Source organism: Crinia signifera, chromosome 6, assembly GCF_055691185.1.
Source record: "Crinia signifera chromosome 6, ASM5569118v1, whole genome shotgun sequence".
In the NCBI taxonomy this organism is placed as follows: Eukaryota; Metazoa; Chordata; class Amphibia; order Anura; family Myobatrachidae; genus Crinia; species Crinia signifera.
Genome location: NC_139222.1, coordinates 254,425,840 through 254,448,344, shown reverse-complemented (window position 1 = coordinate 254,448,344; position 22,505 = coordinate 254,425,840). Strand labels below are relative to the sequence as shown.

At 47.2% G+C, this 22,505-nt stretch overlaps 1 protein-coding gene across 7 annotated transcripts in view; it reads left to right on the top strand.

The window, feature by feature from the left end:
• The window catches only part of LOC146009222 (alpha-2-macroglobulin-like), a 100,286-nt gene that overhangs the window by 13,170 nt on the left and 64,611 nt on the right, over positions 1-22,505 (top strand). For all 7 annotated transcript variants that reach the window (XM_083149371.1, XM_083149373.1, XM_083149378.1 and 4 more), the window contains exons 3-7: positions 10,771-10,927; positions 11,608-11,660; positions 12,640-12,660; positions 13,406-13,574; positions 16,601-16,685. In XM_083149371.1, coding sequence (XP_083005497.1) covers positions 10,771-10,927; positions 11,608-11,660; positions 12,640-12,660; positions 13,406-13,574; positions 16,601-16,685 — 485 coding nt within the window. The remainder of the gene's footprint in view (positions 1-10,770; positions 10,928-11,607; positions 11,661-12,639; positions 12,661-13,405; positions 13,575-16,600; positions 16,686-22,505) is intronic.

Sequence of the window (22,505 nt, the reverse complement as noted above, 5' to 3'; positions counted from 1 at the left end):
ACGCGGTGACAGTTAGAACTCATGACGTACATTTACGCCATGTGTCGGGAAGTACTTCCCGACCATGACGTAAATGTACGTCAAATGTCGGGAAGGGGTTAAAGGTGAATAGGCTCCAGGGGTTATGGGAGGCATAGGCGCCAATTTATGTTTTTGCTGGTGGGTGCTCAAGCCAAAAATATATGGGAGTGGCTTCATGGGGAAGGGGTGTGGCCACAAAATAATGTCACTTTATATTACACAGCACAGTTGTCTCCGATATTCAAATTATGGCAGCAGTCCCCTTTTTACACATTACAGCAGCAGAGTCCCCCTTTTTACACATTGCCCTCACCTCTTTCTAGACATTGGTGTTTAATTGCTATATAAAAGGAGGCGAATCCCGTAACATCCAAACAATCCTCCTTTATTCCCTGCTGTAATATGAGCTCTGGTGCCATTATTTTGGGTCCAGCACAACAAGTGCAGTGGGTGGTTTACTTAACCTTTTCTGACCTCACTCACTGCATTTATAGAGTGGAACCAAGAAGAACCTAGAAGCTGACAGGACACACAGGACTGGAGTTAGATGCCGGTGACGCTCCTGCCAGACTACTCCATTCCAGTGGCGGATTCAGGGGGGGCACCCGGGCACATGCCCCCACTGTCATTTCATTTTGTAGCTGAGGACCAGGGCTTTCCAACGAGCCCAGCCCCGTTTCTCTAGCTCCCCGGGAACTAGAGATATCGCCTGGCAAAGCTGTAACGTTTTTTTCCCCATAGGATAATATGGGACCCGTCAATTCCGACCCGCAACCGGTTCTGACGTTGTGGTTGATCTCATTCAATTCCAAATCGCTGGGCCTTCAATATGATACCAGGCTGGTCTATATCGGTCAATCGGTTCCAGAGATATTACATGTAAACTATTTTTTTTATTTTTTAAATGTAATTTCATGGCTGTTCATGTTCTTTGAGGGCAGATTACTCTGGAACCAAACGTTCCAGTTTCACTGGACTAAAATCATTCAAAGCCCACTCAAAAGTTCTTCAATATGATACTTGTCTCATGTAAATGGATCAGTTGGTTCCGAAGATATAGCCGGTTAAATAAGATAACTGGTTAAAGGGGGGGAGGGGTGGTTTTCTCTCCCCCTCACACAAGAAAATGCAGGGACTAGGCTGGTGTAAAAGGGGCCAACCTGGGAATGCATTTTCTGGTGTGAAAGGGGTATTATTTCAAATAGCCGGGACCTGCAGTGCTCTGAATACAGCCAGGCTCTGCCACTGTCAGTGGCTATCACTTCTGCCTGGCGGCTGTCCCCCATTTACCGCGAGCATGTATTCCCCTTGGCAATGAGCATGTAATCCCACATGGCAATGAGCATGGAACCTCTGGCAATGAGCATGGAATCCTTGGCAATGAGCATGTAGATAAGCAGCACTTTTGTAGCATAATTTTTAATAGGCATTATGGTGTTTGACATAATACATAATGGATATAATGGCGTGTAACTTAACGTGTAATGGACATTATGGTGTAAATGTTTAATGCACGCCTTTGGTGGACAATGTTCCTGTTTATGAAATGTATTGTGAATTTTGGCTTAATCTGTGTGGCATTATGTGAATTTTGGCTCAATCCATGTGGCATTATGTGAAATCTGGCTCAATCCGTGTGGATTATGTGAATTTTGTCACAATCCGTGTGGCATTATGTGAATTTTGGCTCAATACGTGTGGCATTATGTGAATTTTGTCTCAATCCGTGTGGCATTATGTGAATTTTGGCTCAATCCGTGTGGCATTATGTGAATTTTGGCTCAATCAGTGTGGCATTATGTTTATTTTGGCTCAATCCATTTGGCATTATGTGAATTTTGGCTCAATCCGTGTGTTATTATGTAAATTTTGGCTCAATCCGTGTGGCATTATGTGAATTTTGACACAATCCATGTGGCACTATTTGAATTTTGGCTCAATCCATGTGTCATTATGTGAATTTTGGCTCAATCCGTGTAGCTTGATGTGAATTTTGACACAATCCATGTGGCATTATTTGAATTTTGGCTCAATCCGTGTGGCATTATGTGAATTTTGGCTCATTCCATTTGGCATCATGTGTAAGGGGCAAGTATAATGGGGTCTAGTATTTTATTGCATAATGTGTAGAAGTTGTATATGGTGTTGTACACTACACTCAAGGACATGCCCCCTGTTGAGTGGCCACACCACATTTTCCGGCGCGCGCAAAACTACATCATTTACTTTTGTCACCATGGTGGGCCTGCGTACTTTAAATGCCAGGGCCTATTTTTAATCCCATTCCCACCCTCTCTCTGCCGCTCTGCACTGGCACTAACTAACACCGCCCCCCCACACCTAAACCCTCTTTTATCATGGTGCCCCCCTGTAATTTTATCCTGGATCCGCCCCTGTCAAACACCATAATGCCTATTAAAAAATATGCTACATAAGTGCTTCTTATCTACATGCTCATTGCCAAGGGTTCCATGCTCATTGCCAGAGGTTCCATGCTCATTGCCATGTGGGATTACATGCTCATTGCCAAGGGGTAATACATGCTCGCGGTAAATGGGGGACAGCCGCCAGGCAGCCACTGACAGTGGCAGAGCCTGGCTGTATTCAGAGCACTGCAGGCCCAGGCTATTTGAAATGGGATGCAGTTAAAATCCCGGCGGTCGGGATCCCGGCGTACAGAATCCCGACGCCGGAATCCCGACCGCCAAAATACCGACACATTCTCCCTCCTGGGGTGTCCACGACACCCCTGGAGGGAGAATAAATTAGCGTGCCGAGCGTAGCGAGGCACCGGGCCCGCTGCGTGGCGAGCGCAGCGAGCCCGCAAGGGGGGTCGATCCACGTCCCCCCCTTGTCGGCATTTCGGCGTCCGGATTCTGAACGCCGGGATCCCGACCGCCGGGATTCAATACTGAACCCATTTGAAATAATACCCCTTTCACACCAGGGGTATTGAGCATGTAATCCCACATGACAATGAGCATGGAACCTCTGGCAATGAGCATGGAACCCTTGGCAATGAGCATGCGTACTTTAAATGCCAGGGCCTATTTTTAATCCCATTCCCACCCTCTCTATGCCGCTCTCTTAGCATGTACACTGGCACCACTAACACCGCCCCCCCCCCCCCCCACACCTAAACCCTTTTTATCATGGTGCCCCCCCTGTCACTTTATCCTGGATCCGCCCCTGCTCCGCTCCACTTGTTGGGGTGAGCAAGCTGCCTCCTCGCACTCTGCTGCAGCAGCTGCCCCTGTGACGGATGCCAACGGTGTGTGATCACGCAAGGTGGAGGGAGGGGGAGGTTGTGCATGAGGTCACGTAAGAATGCGCTGGTGTGCAGGCAGGGCAGAAGTTTGCTGTATAATATCACAGGTATGAGCAGTAATACAGCGGTCCAGCAGCTGTACTCGGGCCCGCCGTGGGTGCTCATCATTTTTCTTGGATGCTCAAGCCCTTGAGCACCCACAGAATCGGTGCCTATGATGGGAGGCTGCACTAAAGGAAAAGTGCGGTAAAAACAATGTTATCAGGGGTTTTAACGCATTTTGGTATGCAGGAAAACAAGCATGCCAGGTTTTCGCAGCAGGGAGATCGCCAGTAAAAGCTGGCAATACCCCATAGAAGCCTATGGGCTTCTTACTGTGACCTGACACCGCCCCGCACGGACCCCCGATGACCCCCTCACCCCCTCACCTCCTCCTCCTCCCTAGCCCCGTACATCCCCTTCCGGGTGCAGTGAGAAGGAGGCGGAGCCTGTCCCACAGCAGCAGCAGGCAGCAGCTGGGTAGGAAGAGGGGAGAGCCAACAGGGACTTGTTCACCCTCTGCTGGCTGCTTTCCAAAGTGCTGCCCTTTGTGATACTAATCACATACATATGTCACAGCATATTCGATGTCACTACAAGGATCAGCACTGCATATCCTACAACTACTGATCCCAACCATGCCTCTCAGGACAGTGATACATAGAGTCCTAGTTGCTCAAATTAATGTATTGGTCCATAACAGGTGTATGTAAGGGAAGGGTTAATCTATACTTCAAGTAGAAAAATAATTGACTCAGTGGGTGCAAAAGAGTAATCACTGTAGATATGCAAATATATAAATCATTTTTGCTACCTTGGGGGTTTCGCCAGAGATCTGCGAGCTGCTGGCCATACTCCCCGTCCCTCTGCCTGCCATGAATAGACTAAGCAGAGCTGCAGGTGGCAGGGGGACTCCCAACTGCCACCCCTCACCTGTAAAAAAACGACAGCCCTGCGAAAATCAGTACAGTTGGGAGGTATGGTTCAGCTGTGATGCGCTATTCTCAAGCCTATTAATGCATGAGTTTCAATAGTTGTGGGCAGAAAGAGAGAGGGCTAGTCACTGATGTTACAGTATGTGGCTTATTGCTATTCTCATCCTCGTACCCCTGTTGATTGTTGATCATGAAAAACAGCGTGGGTGATTAGAATTCAGCCTGTGTTGTTCTTACCCACACTGAATTTACACAAGCAGCTTGTATTGCAGGCACAGAGGGTCCTCTGATGGAACATTGAAGGAGGTTCTGGTTAGTAATATCAAGAGACTATCTGGATCACTGCTTCAAAGTGGGTTGGATGGATTGCTGCCACTGAGCACATATACCAGAGATGTTTGTAGCTGCAGAAAATGCTGCTCTGTGCCTGCAATACAAGCTGCTTGTGTGAATTCATTTTGGGTAAGAACACCCCTGACTGTTTTCCAATCACCCACACGGGCTTACAGCTATCACATTTATTAGAGTATACTGTATGCTAGGGATTACCTGGTTAACTTTCCTTGATTACAAAGTCTTCATAATTCAATTATGCAACTGATTGTTATTTGACTTGTGCCTATGGGCCTTATTCTAGTTCACTCTTTCTGACAAAATCCTTCTCAGATGGACAAAACCATGTGCACTGCAGGTGGGGCAGATGTTACTTGTGCAGAGAGAATTAGCCCCCCCCCCCCCCCCTGCAGTGAACATGGTTTTGTCCATCTAAGAAGATACAGCAGGCTCCAGAAAATAGGGGGCAGGACCAGCGGTTGTGAAGTAAAAGGGGGCGGGGCCAGATGCATTGCTCACCAAAGGAGCCTGTGATTAGGGGTGTGGCCATTGCATTGAAAACATTGTGGCCACGCCAGCTGCTGTGCATTTACAGGCATTGCACAGCAGGGGATGGGGCCACAATGACGCGATTAGCGTCATCTTGTCCCAATGGGGGGTTTGCAGGAAGCTGGGGCCGTTGCGGAGGACTTGGCCACCTTTCCGGGGGAAGGGGGTGTTGGAAGAGGAGGAGTCTCTCTCTTTTTCCTGAGTTTCCCGCCCTCCCTCCCCTACATTTAGGCTGGTGGGTGGGTGTTTTCTTTGCGTTGGCTGTTTGGCTAGAAAGAATGGCAGGTTAATTGGTTTAGGGTCTTCATTAAAGGTTGATTGTGTATAGTTTTTTTTGTGAGCTTGGCTATAGACCTCTGCTGGATCAACCGGTTGGGGACAACGACACCACCCAGACAGGTGGGCAGTCAATCTAGAAGGCTGAGCGGATGCCACTTATTGTTAGGCTATTTGTTGTTTAGGTAGGATAGCTATGGGTGGGTTTAAAATGATAGCCATTCTTTCTTGGCCATCATTATTTAATTATATTAATCAATTATTTAAGTTGAAGTTGTATAAATAAATTACAGCTAAGTCTCCAAGTCGTTATTTCAGGTTAAGTGATAATTATCATGCAAACACAGAGGGCCAGAGTCTCTAAGATTCAAAAGTGAAAAAATTGAGAGTGATAAACAGCCAGCCAATCAGCTCCTGCCTGACATTTTTCAAACACAGTCTGTGACATGGCAGGTAGGAGCTGATTGGCTGGTGGCTGTTGATCACTCTGGATTTTATCACTTTTGAAGCTTAGAGAATCTGGCCCAGAGTCACACATCAGTCGTTAGGATGTTTAAAATATGACTGAGCTGTACTGTTTTTCACAAGGGTATCTACCTACACCACAGTATATATTGGCTGACCAAAAATGCTGTGTTGTGTGTTGTGTCTGAGTGAGCTGCACACCCAAAGAAGAGATCTTTTTGTAGTTTCTAAAAAGTCTTCATAGTTTTTCGGGGGGGGGGGGGGGGGGGGGAGATTTTGTGTGCTTTTTTGAGCGGCAGTGTATACCACTGTACTGGGTGTGCAGTAGGTGTAAGAAAGAGCACTCGAAATCTAAACTACAGTATTGTCAAAAATCTGTAAGAGAACATCGGTAGGGCCTTATTTTGGTTCATTCTTTCTGACAAAATCCTTCTTAGATGGGCAAAACCATGTGCACTGCAGGTGGGGCAGATGTAACATGTGCAGAGAGAATTAGATTTGGGTGGGGTTTTACTTCAAAGTGAGATCTATATTGCAGTGTAAAAATAAAGCAGTCAGTATTTTCCCTGCACAGAAACAAAATTACTCACCCAAATCTAATTCTCTCTGCACATGTTACATCTGCCCCCCTGCAGTGCACATGGTTTTGTCCATCTAATAAGGATTTTGTCAGAAAGAATGAACCAAAATAAGGCCCTAAGTACTGTATGTTGGGAAAAGTTACTGCCGAAAACCATAAAAGACATCCGATGCTTGCACGGAAACTGTCAGCTCACTCACGCCAGCAATCTCCTGCTGCATGGCCTATTGATGCTGAATGTATGAGGAAACATACACAAAATACAACTATCACAGCATAAACATCACTGCCAATTTTGTAAAATCAGACAAAAACCTATTATATACATCCCTTAATCGAAATGTAGGTATTCAAGGTATTCAGGACGGAATGGCGTTCCTTAATTCCTGCGCGTGTGTTCATATTGGAGTGATTGATTTTAAGCATCAGTAAAATTGGTCCTAATAAAAAAAAAGAAACCTTTACGGGCTCATCACTATCACTTTAAGCCATAAGAAGGCTATGCAACTATTCCAGGAAACCCCGTACAGACATGTAGAGAAACCTTGATAAGTTTATTCCACCCACCTTATTTGGAAAGTGACGTAGGCAAAACATCAATCTTTTCTACAAATTTATACTAAAGGATAAAATAGCCCCACCTTTTGATGGCTAAAGTCACCACCTTTATATAAAATAAAAAAAACAACAGATAGGTGTTTCACTCCACCATTGAGTGTGAGTTCACTTCCCAAACAAATATATATCACTTTTTATATTCAATTTTTTTTAAGACTATACTTCACATTTTTGTTTGTGTTATATGGTTTCACTTGGTTGGAGTCACTCCAATATGAATTAACCCATTGAGTGATGGGTTTTCCTGGAGCAGGACAAACCTACAGGTCCCAGAAATATTCACCACAGAAGAGGCAGCTGATGCACTGCCGCTGCTGGCTTTGGCTGTTGGCAGCCGCTTGGGAAAGTTTGGAGCCGCTCGGGGGGAGAGGGGGTGCTCAGATATCTGCCCCACCTGCACTGCACATGGTTTTGCCCATTTTGAGAACATATTTGCAATAAGGTTTGAATTAGGCCCTATATAAGGATGACTATTTCCTTATTTTTGCATTCTAAAATTGCTGCACAAATCTGCTTAGCTCTAGACTCAAATTAAATTCTGTCAGATGCAGAGAAACCCGACCCATTCATCTCTTCTATAAATCTACTATCAGCACTTATTGTAAATTGTACTAGCAGTTGTTTTAGTCTAAATGCAAACAATGTCCTTTCTGGCACCACCACTAAATCATGGTTGCCTACCTGACCCTCTCCTTCAGGGAGAAAATGCTCTGTTTCTGGGCTTCCCTGGTAATGTATGATTGCCATCACCTGTGGGGAGCTAGGTAATTGATAAGAAAGGGGATGGTAATCCTACATTACCAGGGAAGTCCAGAGCATTTTCTCCCTCATGGAGGGGGTCAGGTAGGCAACCATGCACTAAATAGTTTATTGAAGATTCATAATATGGCATCAGTACAGATGTGTCTTGAACACCTGGCAAGACCCTGGCACTTTACTGGGATAAAATAAAACACAGTTAATAGGAATAAAATAGGAATGTCATACCTGATTAAAGCAGCAGACAGCAATCCTGTGAAACGTGTAACAAAGTATATGCAGATGTTCAAGATAGATTTCATGTATATTGATTCCATGCTACAAATGTTCAATACACTAATTATTTTGAAGAGGTGCTACTGATTATATCACCAGAAAAAAAAATTGTATTCAGATTCTCGTGACCTTTCAAAGCAGCAAAAAATACTTTTTACCCCAAGTGGTTACGTTGAAGTGTGTGTTTGTTTGTGTGCGTGCGTGCGTGTGTGTGCGTGTCTGTTGCATTGCGGGCACACCGTGGCACTCAGAGCTGCTAAATTTGGCAACAAGGTACCTCTTGACCTGGTGGTGTGCACCTCGAAGCCGATTTGGGGGAATTTCACTTAGAAATGTAAAAAACCCCAAGGTTCACTTTGCCTTAATTAATGATCTGGGGGGGGGGGGGGATCGACGATCTGGGAAACCGAAGACAAAGGAACAACACCACACCTGCGTTCATTGCTGTAATTTAGTATGATTGCAAACACATTCTAGCATTATGGTGAAGGCTTTCAACAATTGGGAATAATTGGGGAAATACATAGACCACACATCACACACACACACACACACACGTACACATTGTACACACACACATCACACACACAGTACACCATATACGCACACACAGCACACCACACACATATACTGTATACATAGCACACACTTACACATTGGACAGATACACACAACACACACATACATAACACACCACAAGCAGTACAACACACACCCATATACACTACAACACACACAAAAACAGTACAACACACACACAAACACACAGAACACACACACACTTATACCCCTTTTACACCAAAAAACCCGAATCCAACATGGCATTTGGAACACGGATCCAAGCCAAGTCGGATCCGGGATTTGCACCTTTTACACTTTGGTGCCTACCTGCAGTGTAGACGGAGGTGTTGCCTGAAGATGACATCGTCTCCAAGCGCTGGGACCGCGATCACCCCTGCCAGGACTGCCGATCATCGCCCTGGGGGCAAGCCCAGCACCAAAGTAAGCTGCTGGGCTGCCCCCAGCCTCCGTGCACCCCCCGTCTGCGAGGTGAATGGATGCCACACACAGACATCCATTCACCTCCTCCCTGACTCCGCTGCTGTCTGCAGAGTACAGCAGACAGCAGCAGAGGCTGTGTGTGACCCCAGTCCAACTGACCACAGGATGCTGCGGTCTGGAGGTTGGGCTTCCCCCATTGATGTAAACAGGAACCGGGTCAGGTAGCAGGTAGCAGGTGGGATGAATGTGACATGTAGTGTGACATAGAGGTGCATGTCCCTGCGTCACCCCACCATCTCTGTCCCTGCATCACCCTGCCATCTCTGTCCCTGCGTCACCCCATCATCTCTGTCCCTGCTTCACCCCGTAATCTCTGTCCCTGCATCACCCCACCATCTCTGTCCCTGCATCACCCAGCCATCTCTGTCCCTGCATCACCCCGCCATCTCTGTCCCTGCATCACCCCACCATCTCTGTCCCTGCATCACCCCGCCATCTCTGTCCCTGCATCACCCCACCATCTCGGTCCCTGCATTACCCGGCCATCTCTGTCCCTGCATCACCCCCTCATCTCTGCCCCTGTATCACCCCATGCGTCACCCCGCCATGTGGCATAATGAGAATTTTGGCTCAATCCAGGTGCATAATGTGAATTTTTGCTCAATCCGTGTGGCATAAAGTGAATTTTGGCACTTTTTGTGTGGCATAATGTGAATTTTGCCTCAATCCATGTTGCATAATGTGAATTTTGGCTCAATTTGAGTAGCATAATGTGAATTTTGGCTCTTTCCGGGTGGTATAATGTGAATTTTTTTGCTCATTCTGTGTCGCATAAGGGGAATTTTGGCTATTTCCGCATGGCATAATAATTAAGGGGCATACAGCATGGTACACTACACTCAAGGATATGCCCCCTTTTGAGTGGCGGCACCCTCTTTTTCTGGAGTGTGCACATAACTTCATCCTTTAATTTCCCATACCTTACCATACCTCCACTTCAAAATTTCCAATTCGACCATTGCACACACATATTTATACGTAGCGCACCTCACACACTTACACATTGGACATATACAACAAAACACACCACACCACAGTGCACACACCCACATACACTACAACACACACAAAAACAGTACAACGCACACAAACACACAAAAATAAATGCATCATAGGTGCTAAATCTCAGGAGTGGATGTGGAATTCATCAACACACACAAGCTATAAAATCAGGAGTGGTGCGTTTCAAACAACAACACCACCCCTGATTCCATTGCTGGCATTAAGTATCAATACAAACACATTCTAACATTAGGGTGGAGGTTTTAATAAATTACATTCTTGAGCCATAAAAACAGCATAAGACAACATTTGACAGCAATTATGGAAATTAAAAAAAAAATCCAAGGTTGTCCCGGGCAACGCCGGGCGGGTCAGCTAGTTCTAAATATATTATATAATTTTGCCGCTAAATGGGAATTTAAATACCTCTAATATTGTCCAAATGAACTTAATTGCATGGCTTGCGTTCCACCTGCCCGATGGTGGAACGCACAGCCATTGTTTCACTTCCGTTTATATATATATTACACTCAGTTGTTTAAATTGGTATTATTTATAAATGTTGACAGTGTTTTGTGTTCTATTAGACCCCAGAGACAGACAGTGGAAAAGTGGGGTACATCAGACTGGATGCTGTGGGGAAATCGCTGCACTTCAAGACTAGGAGAAGTGTCCTTATCAAGCCTGTGCCAAACCTGGTGTTTTTCCAGACCGACAAACCCATCTACAAACCTGGACAGAGAGGTGACTCTCCTGTGATCTGCAGCTAATTTGTAACTGAAAGTTATTAGGTTTTCTATCAATGGTCCTGATTAATGCATGCAGGGCTGACAGGAGACATCATTAGCGAGGGCTAGCTGCGCAATGTGGCATGACTCCCACTCTCAGCCATCATTTGTAACGACTTTCATTGGCAAGTGTGTATGCCACCAGCGTCTGGGTCCCCGTCACTTACTATGTGGCTGGGTTCACGCACATTAACTGTGTTCCCAGCATATGTGTTTCATTGTTCTTTCTGAGGGATTCATAAAGGAAGGTAGAAGAGGGAGGTAGAGGGTGTAGAACAGAGAATCACATCATTACATCCCTGTTACCTGTTGGGGATTGAAAGGAGGGGGGAGGAGCAGGAGCTGGCATTTTAATGTTCCTTGCATACTTGCAAAAGTTGGGAAGTATGCTTACCAGGCGGGTGTATGCATCCCCATAGTGATGCCAGTGAATTCATTGACAAATCTGTATTATCTCGGCACATGTTAGCTTTACTGAGCAATAACATCAAAGCAACAAGAGCCGCGGCCTTATACGTACACACAGCTCACACGCAGACGTTGTAGGCTGATTTTGTATGGAAGGAGAATTGCCCAGTTGCCACCATTGCCCATCTCTGTCTTTAGTGTACTAACTGTGTTTCTCACTTTGTGTAGTTCAATTCCGCATTGTGTGTCTGGATGAAACGTTCCGCCCAAAGCAGGAGAAGGTATATACAACATTTTTACTGAAATCTTATTAGATATCATTGCTATTTTTAGCCATTTATTAAACGCCATTTGTGGCATCAGCTTTTTGCCTGATCTGGCACTGGATACAGTCCATAGAGCCTGTAATATGTATCTGACAGCTAGTGACTGGGGTGTGACACCTCACCTACTATCTATAGAATCAGAATGAGATTTATTGGTCAGGTATACTTGCGTATACTAGGAATTTGGTTTGGATCGCTGTGCAACAGCCGTTTAGGTAACAGTTAAACAGTGACAGTACAAATATACATAACACACACAGGTATATGCTCGATGTGCCCTGGGGATTGTAGGCGCAGGGAACATATATTCGCTGAGCTGCACAGCGCCTAGGTAGCCAACAACGGCGCCACTGGTCATTGCAAACAGCCAGGTAGGTAACAATATAAGCAGAGACAGTACAGTTATCACACAGGGAACACCTACCTGCCGAGCTGCACAGTGCCTAGGTAGCCAACAACGGTGCCGCTGGTCATTGCAAACAGCCAGGTAGGTAACAATATAAGCAGAGACAGTACAGTTATCACACAGGGAACACCTACCCGCCGAGCTGCACAGTGCCTAGGCAGCCAACAACGGCACCACTGGTCATTGCAAACAGCCAGGTAGGTAACAGTTAAGTAGGGACAGTACAGTTATCACACAGGGAACACCTACCAGCCGAGCTGCACAGTGCCTAGGTAGCCAACAACGGTGCCGCTGGTCATTGCAAACAGCCAGGTAGGGTAACAGTTAAGCAGGGACAATACAGTTTTAGGTTGCTATGCAGTGTGCGAGACAGGGGAGACACAGGGGTACATATGGCTGAGTGATGATACATGACTGTTTCTGGGGTCTCTCTGCACAGAGATAAAGATAACTATTTTATCCTTATATTTTTATTGTGGTTTTTCCTCTTTTGAGGTTTTTCCTCTAACGTGTTTCTTTCTCTTTCAGTTTCCTGTGATTTATATGGAGGTAAGAATTCTGTACATTTAGAGGGGACACGGTCATTTCTTGTCGACCAACTTGCTGTAGACCAAACAATCCCAAACGATTTAGAGAAAGTTCAATGAACAGTGGGCCTTATTCTAGTTCACTCTTAGAGGCATATTCCTTCTCAGATGGACAAAACAATGTGCACTGCAGGGGGGCAGATGTAACATGTGCAGATAGAATTCGATTTGGGTGAGTTATTTTGTTTCTGTGCACAGTAAATACTGACTGCTTTATTTCTGCACTGCAATATAGATCTCACTTTGAAGAAAATCTCCACCCAAATCTAACTCTCTCTGCACATGTTACATCTGCCCCACTGCCTGCAGTGCACATGGTTTTGTCCATTTGAGAAGGAATTTGCCTCTAAGAGAGAACTAGAATAAGGCTCAATGTCTTAAGTGGATCCTTCTTTTTGCATTGATGACTATTTTCTGATGGCCAGCATTGTCACTGACCTGTTCTTATACTATTATAGAAGCAGGAAGAATAGGCAGCAATACACTCTCGGACGTGGAAGTACAAGTCCTAGAATACCCTGCTAGGCCAAGACCTTAGTAGGAGAGGCAAATGTAGGCTTCATAGTGCCCTAGGCAAGATACCAGTTTGGGGCCCTTCACCCTCAAACAATCCATAGCACTATAATTTTGCTGCTGATTGCAGCCGACATTGATAAAGTCCGACATTGATAAAGTACCTTGTCACAAGCAGGAATAACTTTTTTCAGGACCCTCAGAGGAACCGCATTGGCCAGTGGCGGAATGTGGAAACTACTAGAGGAATGGCGCAGGAATCCTTCCTTCTCACCTCCGAGCCCCGACTGGGGACATACAAACTGGTCGCACAGAGGCTAAAGGGCGCGCAGGTGGAGCAAACGTTTAGTGTGGAGGAGTATGGTGCGTGTGTTCTGATATATTCAGCTTTATATACCTACAGCAATGATTACAGGATCCAGGAACAAATATTATGTAGTCCATTTTTCCTGTTCTTACACATTCCTTTGAAACTGAACTCTTCTGTATTGTTTTGCCATTGTTATATACAGTAGTATAGTGCTTCCCAAACTCAGTCCTCAGTGACCTCTAACAGTTCACGTTTTCCAGGTCACCCAGCAGGTGCACAAGTGCACTTATTACTCACTGACACATTTTAAAAGATCCATAGGTGCAGCGGCGTAACTATAGCACCGCAGCCCCCGCCACCGCGGGGGGGGGGGGGGGGGGCGCTGTGCATGTGGGGGCGCCGGGGGCTGCGGTGCTATAGTTAAACCCCCCTCAATCCCCCGCAGACTTACCTATCGCGCTGGTCCCGGCGGCTCCGTTCTTCTGCTGAGGACCACCACAAAATGGCCGCCCCCATATAGCACACTGTTCTCTGAAACTGTCTGCTGTATGGGGGCGGCCATTTTCTGGTGGTCCTCACCAGAAGAACGGAGCCGCCGGGACCTGCGCGATAGGTAAGGTTGTGGGGGATTGAGGGGGGTTTACATGGGCGGCGGGGCGGCGGGGTAGGGGTGCTTGGCGGGGTGGCGACGGGGGGGGAGGCGCTCCCACCCCTAACGGCGGGGGGCGCCCAAAACATAGCTACGCCACTGCATAGGTGGAGCTAATTATTTCACTTGTGAATCTTGCGATTTTGCCTGACAGGGAATTGGTGCCCCAACCCCCCACCCCTACTGAGAACAAGGACAGTGTGCATCTTTTTTAGGGGTGTGGCTTTTTAGAGAAGGGGGCATGGCCACATAATAGTACCAATAACCATTAAACATTTTGCTGCACACTGTAAAGCCCATTACACATTAGACCACAGTGCACTGTAATGTCCATATTACATTATGCCACACACAGCAATCAGCCGCTGCGATCAGACAGCCCGCACCCAGAACCCAACCACAGCCTCCCCCAACTGATCAGCACTTAACTGTGTCTCCCCCCTCCATCTGCCGGCACCCTTCATCACCTGTAAATCTAATTGCCCTCTGGACTGCCCACCTTCGCAGGATCAGCAGGAGACGGAGGAGACGTTTGCCACAATGCCCCCCCCTGCGTGTTCTGTGAGTCAATGAGCCACTCACTGACTGACAGCGCAGGTGGATAGAGGCACATGGCTCAGCAGCTGGTGGGGAGTGCCGTCGGGGACCAGCCATGCAGGTGGTGATGCCAGATAAGGCACCCACAGTGCAGATGCGCTGTGGGCAACGCACCCCACCTAGTTATGGCCCTGCATAAAACTGATAACCAGGGTTATAGTTACTCCTTTGCCTACACAACTAGGGTTTCCGGCGTCCGGGGCAAGGCAGTCATTTGGTGCCCCCCCCCCCCCGCTGACAACATACATACCTGTGTGCAGCCACAGGGGGTCCGGCGACAGGCAGCGGGGTTCAGGGGACTGGTGTAGCCGCTGTAGCGGCAGCTTGACTCCGTCCGTCTCCTACTAGTGCGGCGGCGGAAGCTATGATGACTTTGAAAAGACTTGCCGGACGCAGATTGGCTGAATTGAGCCAATCAGCGTCCGGCAAGTCTTTTCAAAGTCATCAGTGTTTCCCGCGCTAGTAGGAGACAGACGGAGTCAAAGTAAGCTGCCGCTACAGCAGCTACACAAGTCCCCGGAACCCCACTGCCTGTGCCCCCCCCCCCCTCCAGCACCCAGTGCGCGTGACCCCCCATCTCCCTCCTAGTTACGGCCCTGCATTAGGGGCCAGATGCACTAAGCTTCAAAGTTGATCAAATGGAGAGTGATAAACAACCAATCAATCAGCTCCTGTCTGACATTTTTCAAACACAGTCTGTGAAATGGTAGCTAGGAGCTTTTGAAGCTTAGTGCATCTGGGCACTGGTCCCTTAAAGTGTACAACTGAAAATTGCAATGTTACAGTGCAGATATTCAAAATCAGGGTGCTACTTTCCCTGCAATACGTAAAGACAGCAGATAATTGGAAAACTCTCAACTCTCCATAGCTCCAACTGTCACTCCTGGAACTCATCTTTTCTTCAATCAACTTTATTTCCAAAATGGCAACTGTGGGCTATAACAATAGTAACAGCTACAGGCTATGTTTTGCCTGGAAGCTATACTCTAGAGATAATCCGTAATGTTGTGTCTTGTACAATTTTGTTGTTCATTTTCCATGTTATGTTCTCAAGTTTTACCTGTACTGACTACAGCAATCAACAATCTTCCAATCTGCTTTAGTTTTTTTAAGCAGAAGTTGTTATAAAACAGTTTTGAGATAGAACATGATCATTATAGTTACATAGTTTGTGAGGTTAAAAAAAATGCTATCAAGGGCAACCTATTAAATAGTTCAACCTATACTAAATAATTATCCTTATAAAGTGATGTGTTGCAATAATTTCCTAATCCCTTGATGCTTTTGTTGGATCTAGAACAGTGTTTTTCAACCACTATACCGTGGCACACTAGTGTGCCTTGAGCTGTTCTCAAGTGTGCCCCCAGATCTAGAGATGCTTAAACCAGTTTACAGCCACCACCAGTTCAACTGTTATTTACTGGTCCCTTCTTTCCATGTAAAGGGCCAATGTATTTTATTCTTGTTACCTGTGGGGGCCAGTGTGATTTTTTTTTTTTTATATGGGGCCAATAGGTTTTTTTTTTCCTGTGGGGGCCAATGTATTTTGCCCTGTGGGGATCTCATGGTGTGCCTTGGCAATTTTAAAATCTTATTTAGTGTGCTGCAAGGTAAAAAGGTTGAAAATCACTGGTCTAGAATATTAAACAAGTTTAAAAATCTTGATTCCCCACTCCTGACCAAAAACAGTGGGGATGCGTACATCGGGGATTTTTAACATGTAGAAATTCTGAAGGATCGCCGATCAGTTCTGATTGGTGGTTCCAGCCGAGTCAGGGAAATGACACTTATATGCATGGGTGCCTTCACTGCAATTTACTTATTTCATTACAGTATTACCAAAATATGAGGTGACGGTGAAGATGCCCCCAGTTATCACTATTCTTGATGAAGAATTGAAAGTGACAGTATGTGGCAAGTAGGTATTGCTTTCTTAGATATTTCCAAGTATTCCAGCCTCCTTATGGTAGCCGGTAATTGTATTTTAATTGATTAAAACAGTAAATGTTGTATATACAGAAATCCCTTAAAAGTACAACTTCACCTGCAGAGCTTTAAAAGTGTGGGTGTAATGAATTAGGTTTGTGGGGGGGGGGGGGGGGGGGGGGGCATTGATGATGGCTGGAGAGCTCAGAATTCCTGCCATCAGGTGGATGGTGCCTCGTGGGCAAGGTTGATTCACATGGGCATGTGCTGTTATGTAAAACTAGGACCAACCCGACTCCTGTATATAAATTGGCACATGCTTCCTGTTGCCACACACCAACGGGCTAAAGAACATAGGTTGCTAATGTGAGAATCCGCAGTGGACTGTAAGGAGAAAGCCGTTGCCCAGACAGAAAGAGAAAATGCCCCTTGCGAAATTGTAAATGGATCTAGACCAACGATGGCTAACCTTGACACTCCAGCTGTTGTTGAACTACACATCCCAGCATGCCCTACATCAGTTTTAGCATGGCCAAATAGTAAAGCTGTAGCAGGGCATGCTGAGATGTGTAGTTCAACAACAGCTGGAGTGTCAAGGTTAGCCACCACTGGTCTTGACTGTAAGGTCCCATTTGTTCTCACAGCCCTCTTCTCTTGCCCTTTATTTACAGCTCTCTCAATCTCAGTGACAGTCTAAACCCACATCTCTTCTCACTTCTCACATTCACCTGACATTGGATAACTCCTTTTCTTCCCTAAATCTCAGCTGTACTGTGTCCCTGAGTCAGTCCTAAGCTGCCGCCCTGCTCCAGTGAAATCCCACCGTGAAAATTAAAGTGCTCCTTGTGTGAATGGATTTGTATGGCTGCACATCCGTTCACACCCATGCGAATATTACCGAAATCCTTCGTAACAGGCTCACCATCAAAGGACTTTTACATAGGGCACAAGTCATCACGTTGCCTGAGACTTACTTGGCGCAAAAACAGGCACATCCGAGCTGGAGCTGATGTCACACACCCTCCCCTAAGCCGGCTTGGCACACCAGTGTTTTCCCTGACACTCCCATGGGGTTTTTTTAGGCACGCCCACGCCCTGTGTTTTTCTTAGAACTTTCCACTCCCTGTCAATCACCTTCCAAATGGCCTGCGAACAGAACTAGTTGCAGGAGTTCATCGCAGGACGGCCTCGCCCATGTGTACTGGGAACCATACGCATGCGCAGTGTTTTGCTTGCTGTGCGTATTCGCAGCCTTGCGATAAGTTCTGAATCGGGACCTGCAGGAAGTGGGGGGTGCAGCAGGGAGCCGGCGGCGGGCTCTGACAGAACTGGGTGCTTCAGCACCTTGTGCGTGCATGCCCCCTTCTGTCAGATGGCGCACAGCGGCAGTTTACAATTCTATCGCCAGGATCATTTCCACTGAGAGCTGCTCCATCTGTAGCCATAGGCGAATCTAGGGGGTGGTCCGGGGGTGCACAGGACCACCCATTAGCCCATATTGTAGCTGAGGGATGGGGCTTTCCAACGAGCCCAGCCCCGTGTCTCTAGCCCCCTGGGAACCGGAGATACGACCAGGCAAAGCTGGAACGTTTTCCCTATAGGATAACATGGGACCCGCTAATTCCGACCCCCACCCAGTTCAACGGCTGCCAGTTCCCCCTTCGGCATCACTGAAGCTCGAGGTTGATCTCAGTCGAACCCAAATCGCTGGGCCTTCAATCTGATACCCAGGCTGGATCCATATGGGTTAATTGGTTCCAGGGATATTGAGGTTAAACCATTTTTTTTTTTTTTTCATTTCTTAAATGTAATTTCATGACTGTTTATGTTCTTTGAGGGCAGATTTCTCTGGAACCAAACAGCCCAGTTTCATGGGACCAAAATCATTCGAAGCCAACTCAAAAGTTCTTCAATATGATACTGGTCTCATGTAAATGGGTCAGTTGGTTCCGAAGATATAGCTGGTTGGTTAAAGGGGGGTAGGGAGAGGGGAGTGGTTGTCTCTCCCCCTCACACCAGAAAATCCAGGGACTAGGCTGGTGTATAAGGTGTCAGCCTGGGAATGTCCCTGCATGATCCTGGGACCATATTCCCGGGTAAATTCCTGAATTTTCTGTTGTGAAAGGGGTATTATTTCAAACAGCCCTGACCTGCAGTGCTCTGAATACAGCCGGGCAGCCCCCTGCTCTCTGCCCAGCTGTCAATGAGTGTCACCCCTGCAGCTTCCACTCCAATTCTTCTTCCCGCTTTCACCTCAGCCTCCCCCCCCCCTTAATCATGTGGTGCGCCCGGCGTGCTCCCCCGACGTCACGCACAACAACAGCGCGCACAATATTTCAAATGTCCACTCGGACACCAGAGGGGGGGTTGGGATCATTTGGTCTATTGCATTATGGTAGAAAGTCATTAGGTCGAATCCATTAGGTCGACATGCTAAAAGGTCGACATGACTCTAGGTCGACATGGGAAAAGGTCGACATGATTCTAGGTCGAAAGGTCATTAGTTCGACAGGTCATTAGTTCGACAAGGTCATTAGTTCGACATTGTCTATGTCGACATTCACAAGGTCGACATGGGGTTTTTCACTGTTTTTTTACCTGAATGTCAACACAGTCGACATGGACACAGTCTAAAGTGCACTGCATCCCCTCGCATCGCTCGCTGCGCTCGCAATGCGTCGGGCACGGTGCCTCGCTAAGCTCGGCACACTATTTTATTCTCCCACCACGCCCTAGTGGATGGTAGGGCATGAAATACCACCTGTCGGCACATGTTGGCTCAAAAAACAGTGAAAAACTCCATGTCGACCTTGTGAATGTCGACATAGACAATGTCGAACTAATGACCTTGTCGAACTAATGACCTGTCGAACTAATGACCTTTCGAACTAGAATCATGTCGATCTTTTCCCATGTCGACCTAGAGTCATGTCGACCTTTTAGCATGTCGACCTAATGGATTCGACCTAATGACTGTCGACCATAATGCAGTAGACCAAATGACCGCATCCCGCTCTCCATCTCTCCCCGCAGCAGCAGCAAAGGCTCATATAAAAATTTACAGTAAGTGGCACTTTTGGGGGCATTGCTTAAGGGACGCTACAAGTGGCGGTATGTGGGGGCATTATGCATAATATGTGGCTTAATGTGTAAGGGGCATTACGGTGTGCAGCATCATGTGTAAGCGGCATTATGTGTGCAGCATCATGTGTAAGGGACATTATGTGTGCAGCATCATGTGTAATGGGTACTATGGTGCGCGGCATCATGTGTAATGGGTACTATGGTGTGCAGCATCATGTGTAATGGGTACTATGGTGCCATCAAGCAAGAACCCCCTAGCAATGAGCACGTAGGTAAGCAGCACTTATGTAGCAAATATGTAATGGTGCATTATGGTTTGTTATATAGTATGTAATGGGCATCATAATGTGTGGCACAATGTGTAATGGGCATTATGGTGTGTGGCCTTATGTGTAAGTGCCATTACGGCGTGTAGCTTTATGTGTAATGGGTATTACGGAGTTTGCTAAAATGTGTTATGGGCATTACTGTGTATGGTCTAAAGCAGGCATGTCCAACGTTGGCCCTCCAGATGTTGTGAAACTACACATCCCAGCCAGGGCTGGCAACAGAAATCTTGGGGCCCGGTACACTCATATATCTGGGGGCCCAATACCCCGCCCCCTTGAACAGAACATTTTAGTACACTTCATATTGAACTTTTTTTTTTGTTACAAAAGAAACAATTCATATTCACTAATACCGGAGGGGGGTTCCAGGCAAGTACCCTTACAGGTATCCAGGCGGGTACCTTTATAACCCATTGCTAGGCACTGCACTGCCGCAGCCATGCTTACAGCCCCTGAGCCCATCAGAACCTTGGGGCCCCTCACAAGCTTGGGGCCCAGTACAGGTGTCCCCTTTGACCCCCCCTGTCGCCTGCCCTGATCCCAGCATGCTTTGCCACAGTTTTGCTATTAGAGAATGCTAAAACTATTGCAAAGTATGCTGGGATGTGTAGTTTCAAAACATCTGGAGGGCCAACGTTGGACATGCCTGGTCTAAAGTGTAACACCACACCCCTTTTTGTGATGCCACGCCTCCTTCCCATGGGGCCACGCCCCTTTTTGACGCGCGGCTGCGCCGCGCAAAGGTCCCCTACTTTTATGTCTAGATTTGGGACCACCCATTACCATAATTCTAGATTCGCCTATGTCTGTAGCTTATGTTAACCATTTCCCTAGATGCTTAGTTTCAGGTGTGTTGGTAACTGCTCACCATTAAATGCATAGTCTGCTGTGAGCTTTTTTGAGCAATAGTGTTAGGACCTGCAGAAAAGTGGAGTCCCGTGAAGGGGGCAGCAGGCTTAAATGCATTGATCAATTTACTAACTAAATCTCCACTAATATCAGTTAATTTAGTAAGTGCAGAGCCCCTACAATTTCTGTTCAAACAATGTGGTCACAAGCCATAGGGCACCCCAAAACTAGGAAAGGTGAGTGCCGATGTTTAGTGTAATATCTCCTATATATTTGGCTACATCTGTCACTCAAAGTGGGTGTCTGTGTCTATAACGCTCTGTTCCTGGACTTTCCTCTTAATGTGTGATTGCCTTCATCTGTGCTGAACACCTTTCTGAGAAATTAACCTGTTTAAAACAGGTGATGGCAATCATACAATAAGGGGAAGTCTAGAAACAGAGCATTGTGTCCCTCCTTGAGAGAGTCATGTTGGGAGGTATGTGACAGAGAACCAGCCCAGTGAGCCCACAGACAGTGCCAGACACCCACTGCCTTCCCATGTTGCCCAGCACTGCTACTCCACAGCCACCAGGTGAGCGCCCCCCTCCCGCGATTTGCGGCAAAACCTCCCCCCCCCCGCGCCCCCCCCCCCCTCCCGCGATTCGCGGCAAAAACACCCGCTCCCCCCGACCCCCCTACCGCGATTCGCAGCAAAAACACCCCCGCGACCCCCCCTCCCGCGATTCGCTGCAAAAAGAACCCCCCACGACCCCTCCCGCAATTCGCGGCATAACCACCACCCCGCGACCCCCCCCCCTCCCGCGAATCGCGGCAAACCCTCCCCCGTGACCCCCCCGTTTCGCGGAAAAAACACCCCCACCGCGACCTCCCTCCCGCGATTCGCGGCAAAAAGAACCCCCCCGCGACCCCCCCTTGCACGATTGGCGGCACCCCCCCTGCGACCCCCCTCCCGCGATTCGCGGCACCCCCCCCCTAAATTCGCAGCAGCCCCAGGATTAAATGGCACATGCAAAACACTGACATGGCTATGGTCGACAATGAAAAAGGTTGAAATGAGTTTTTGAAGATTTATTTTTAATTTTTTTAATTTTTTCATATTCATTGTCATGTGTCGACATGGACACCAATGAAGTGGCACACTTATGTCAACATTTGCATGTGTTGACCTTTCTGTGTTGATTTTTTCTTGTGGCGATTCGCGTCACACCCCCCCGCAACCCCCCCTCCGCGATTCGCGGCACCCCCCGTGACCCCCCACCTCCCGCAATTCGCGGCAACCCCCCACCGGAACCCCTGTGAACCCCGCCCTCCCGCCGCGATTCGCGGCACCCACCCCCGCGACCCCCCCTCCCGCAATTCGCGGCACCCCCCCGTGATTCGCGGCAGCTCCAGAATTAAATTGCACATGGAAAACACTGACATGGCTATGGTCGACAATGAAAAAGGTTGACGAGTTTTTGAAGTTTTTTGTCATTTTTTGAATATTTTCATATTCATTCTCATGTGTCGACATGGACACCAATGAAGTGCCACACTTATGTCAACAT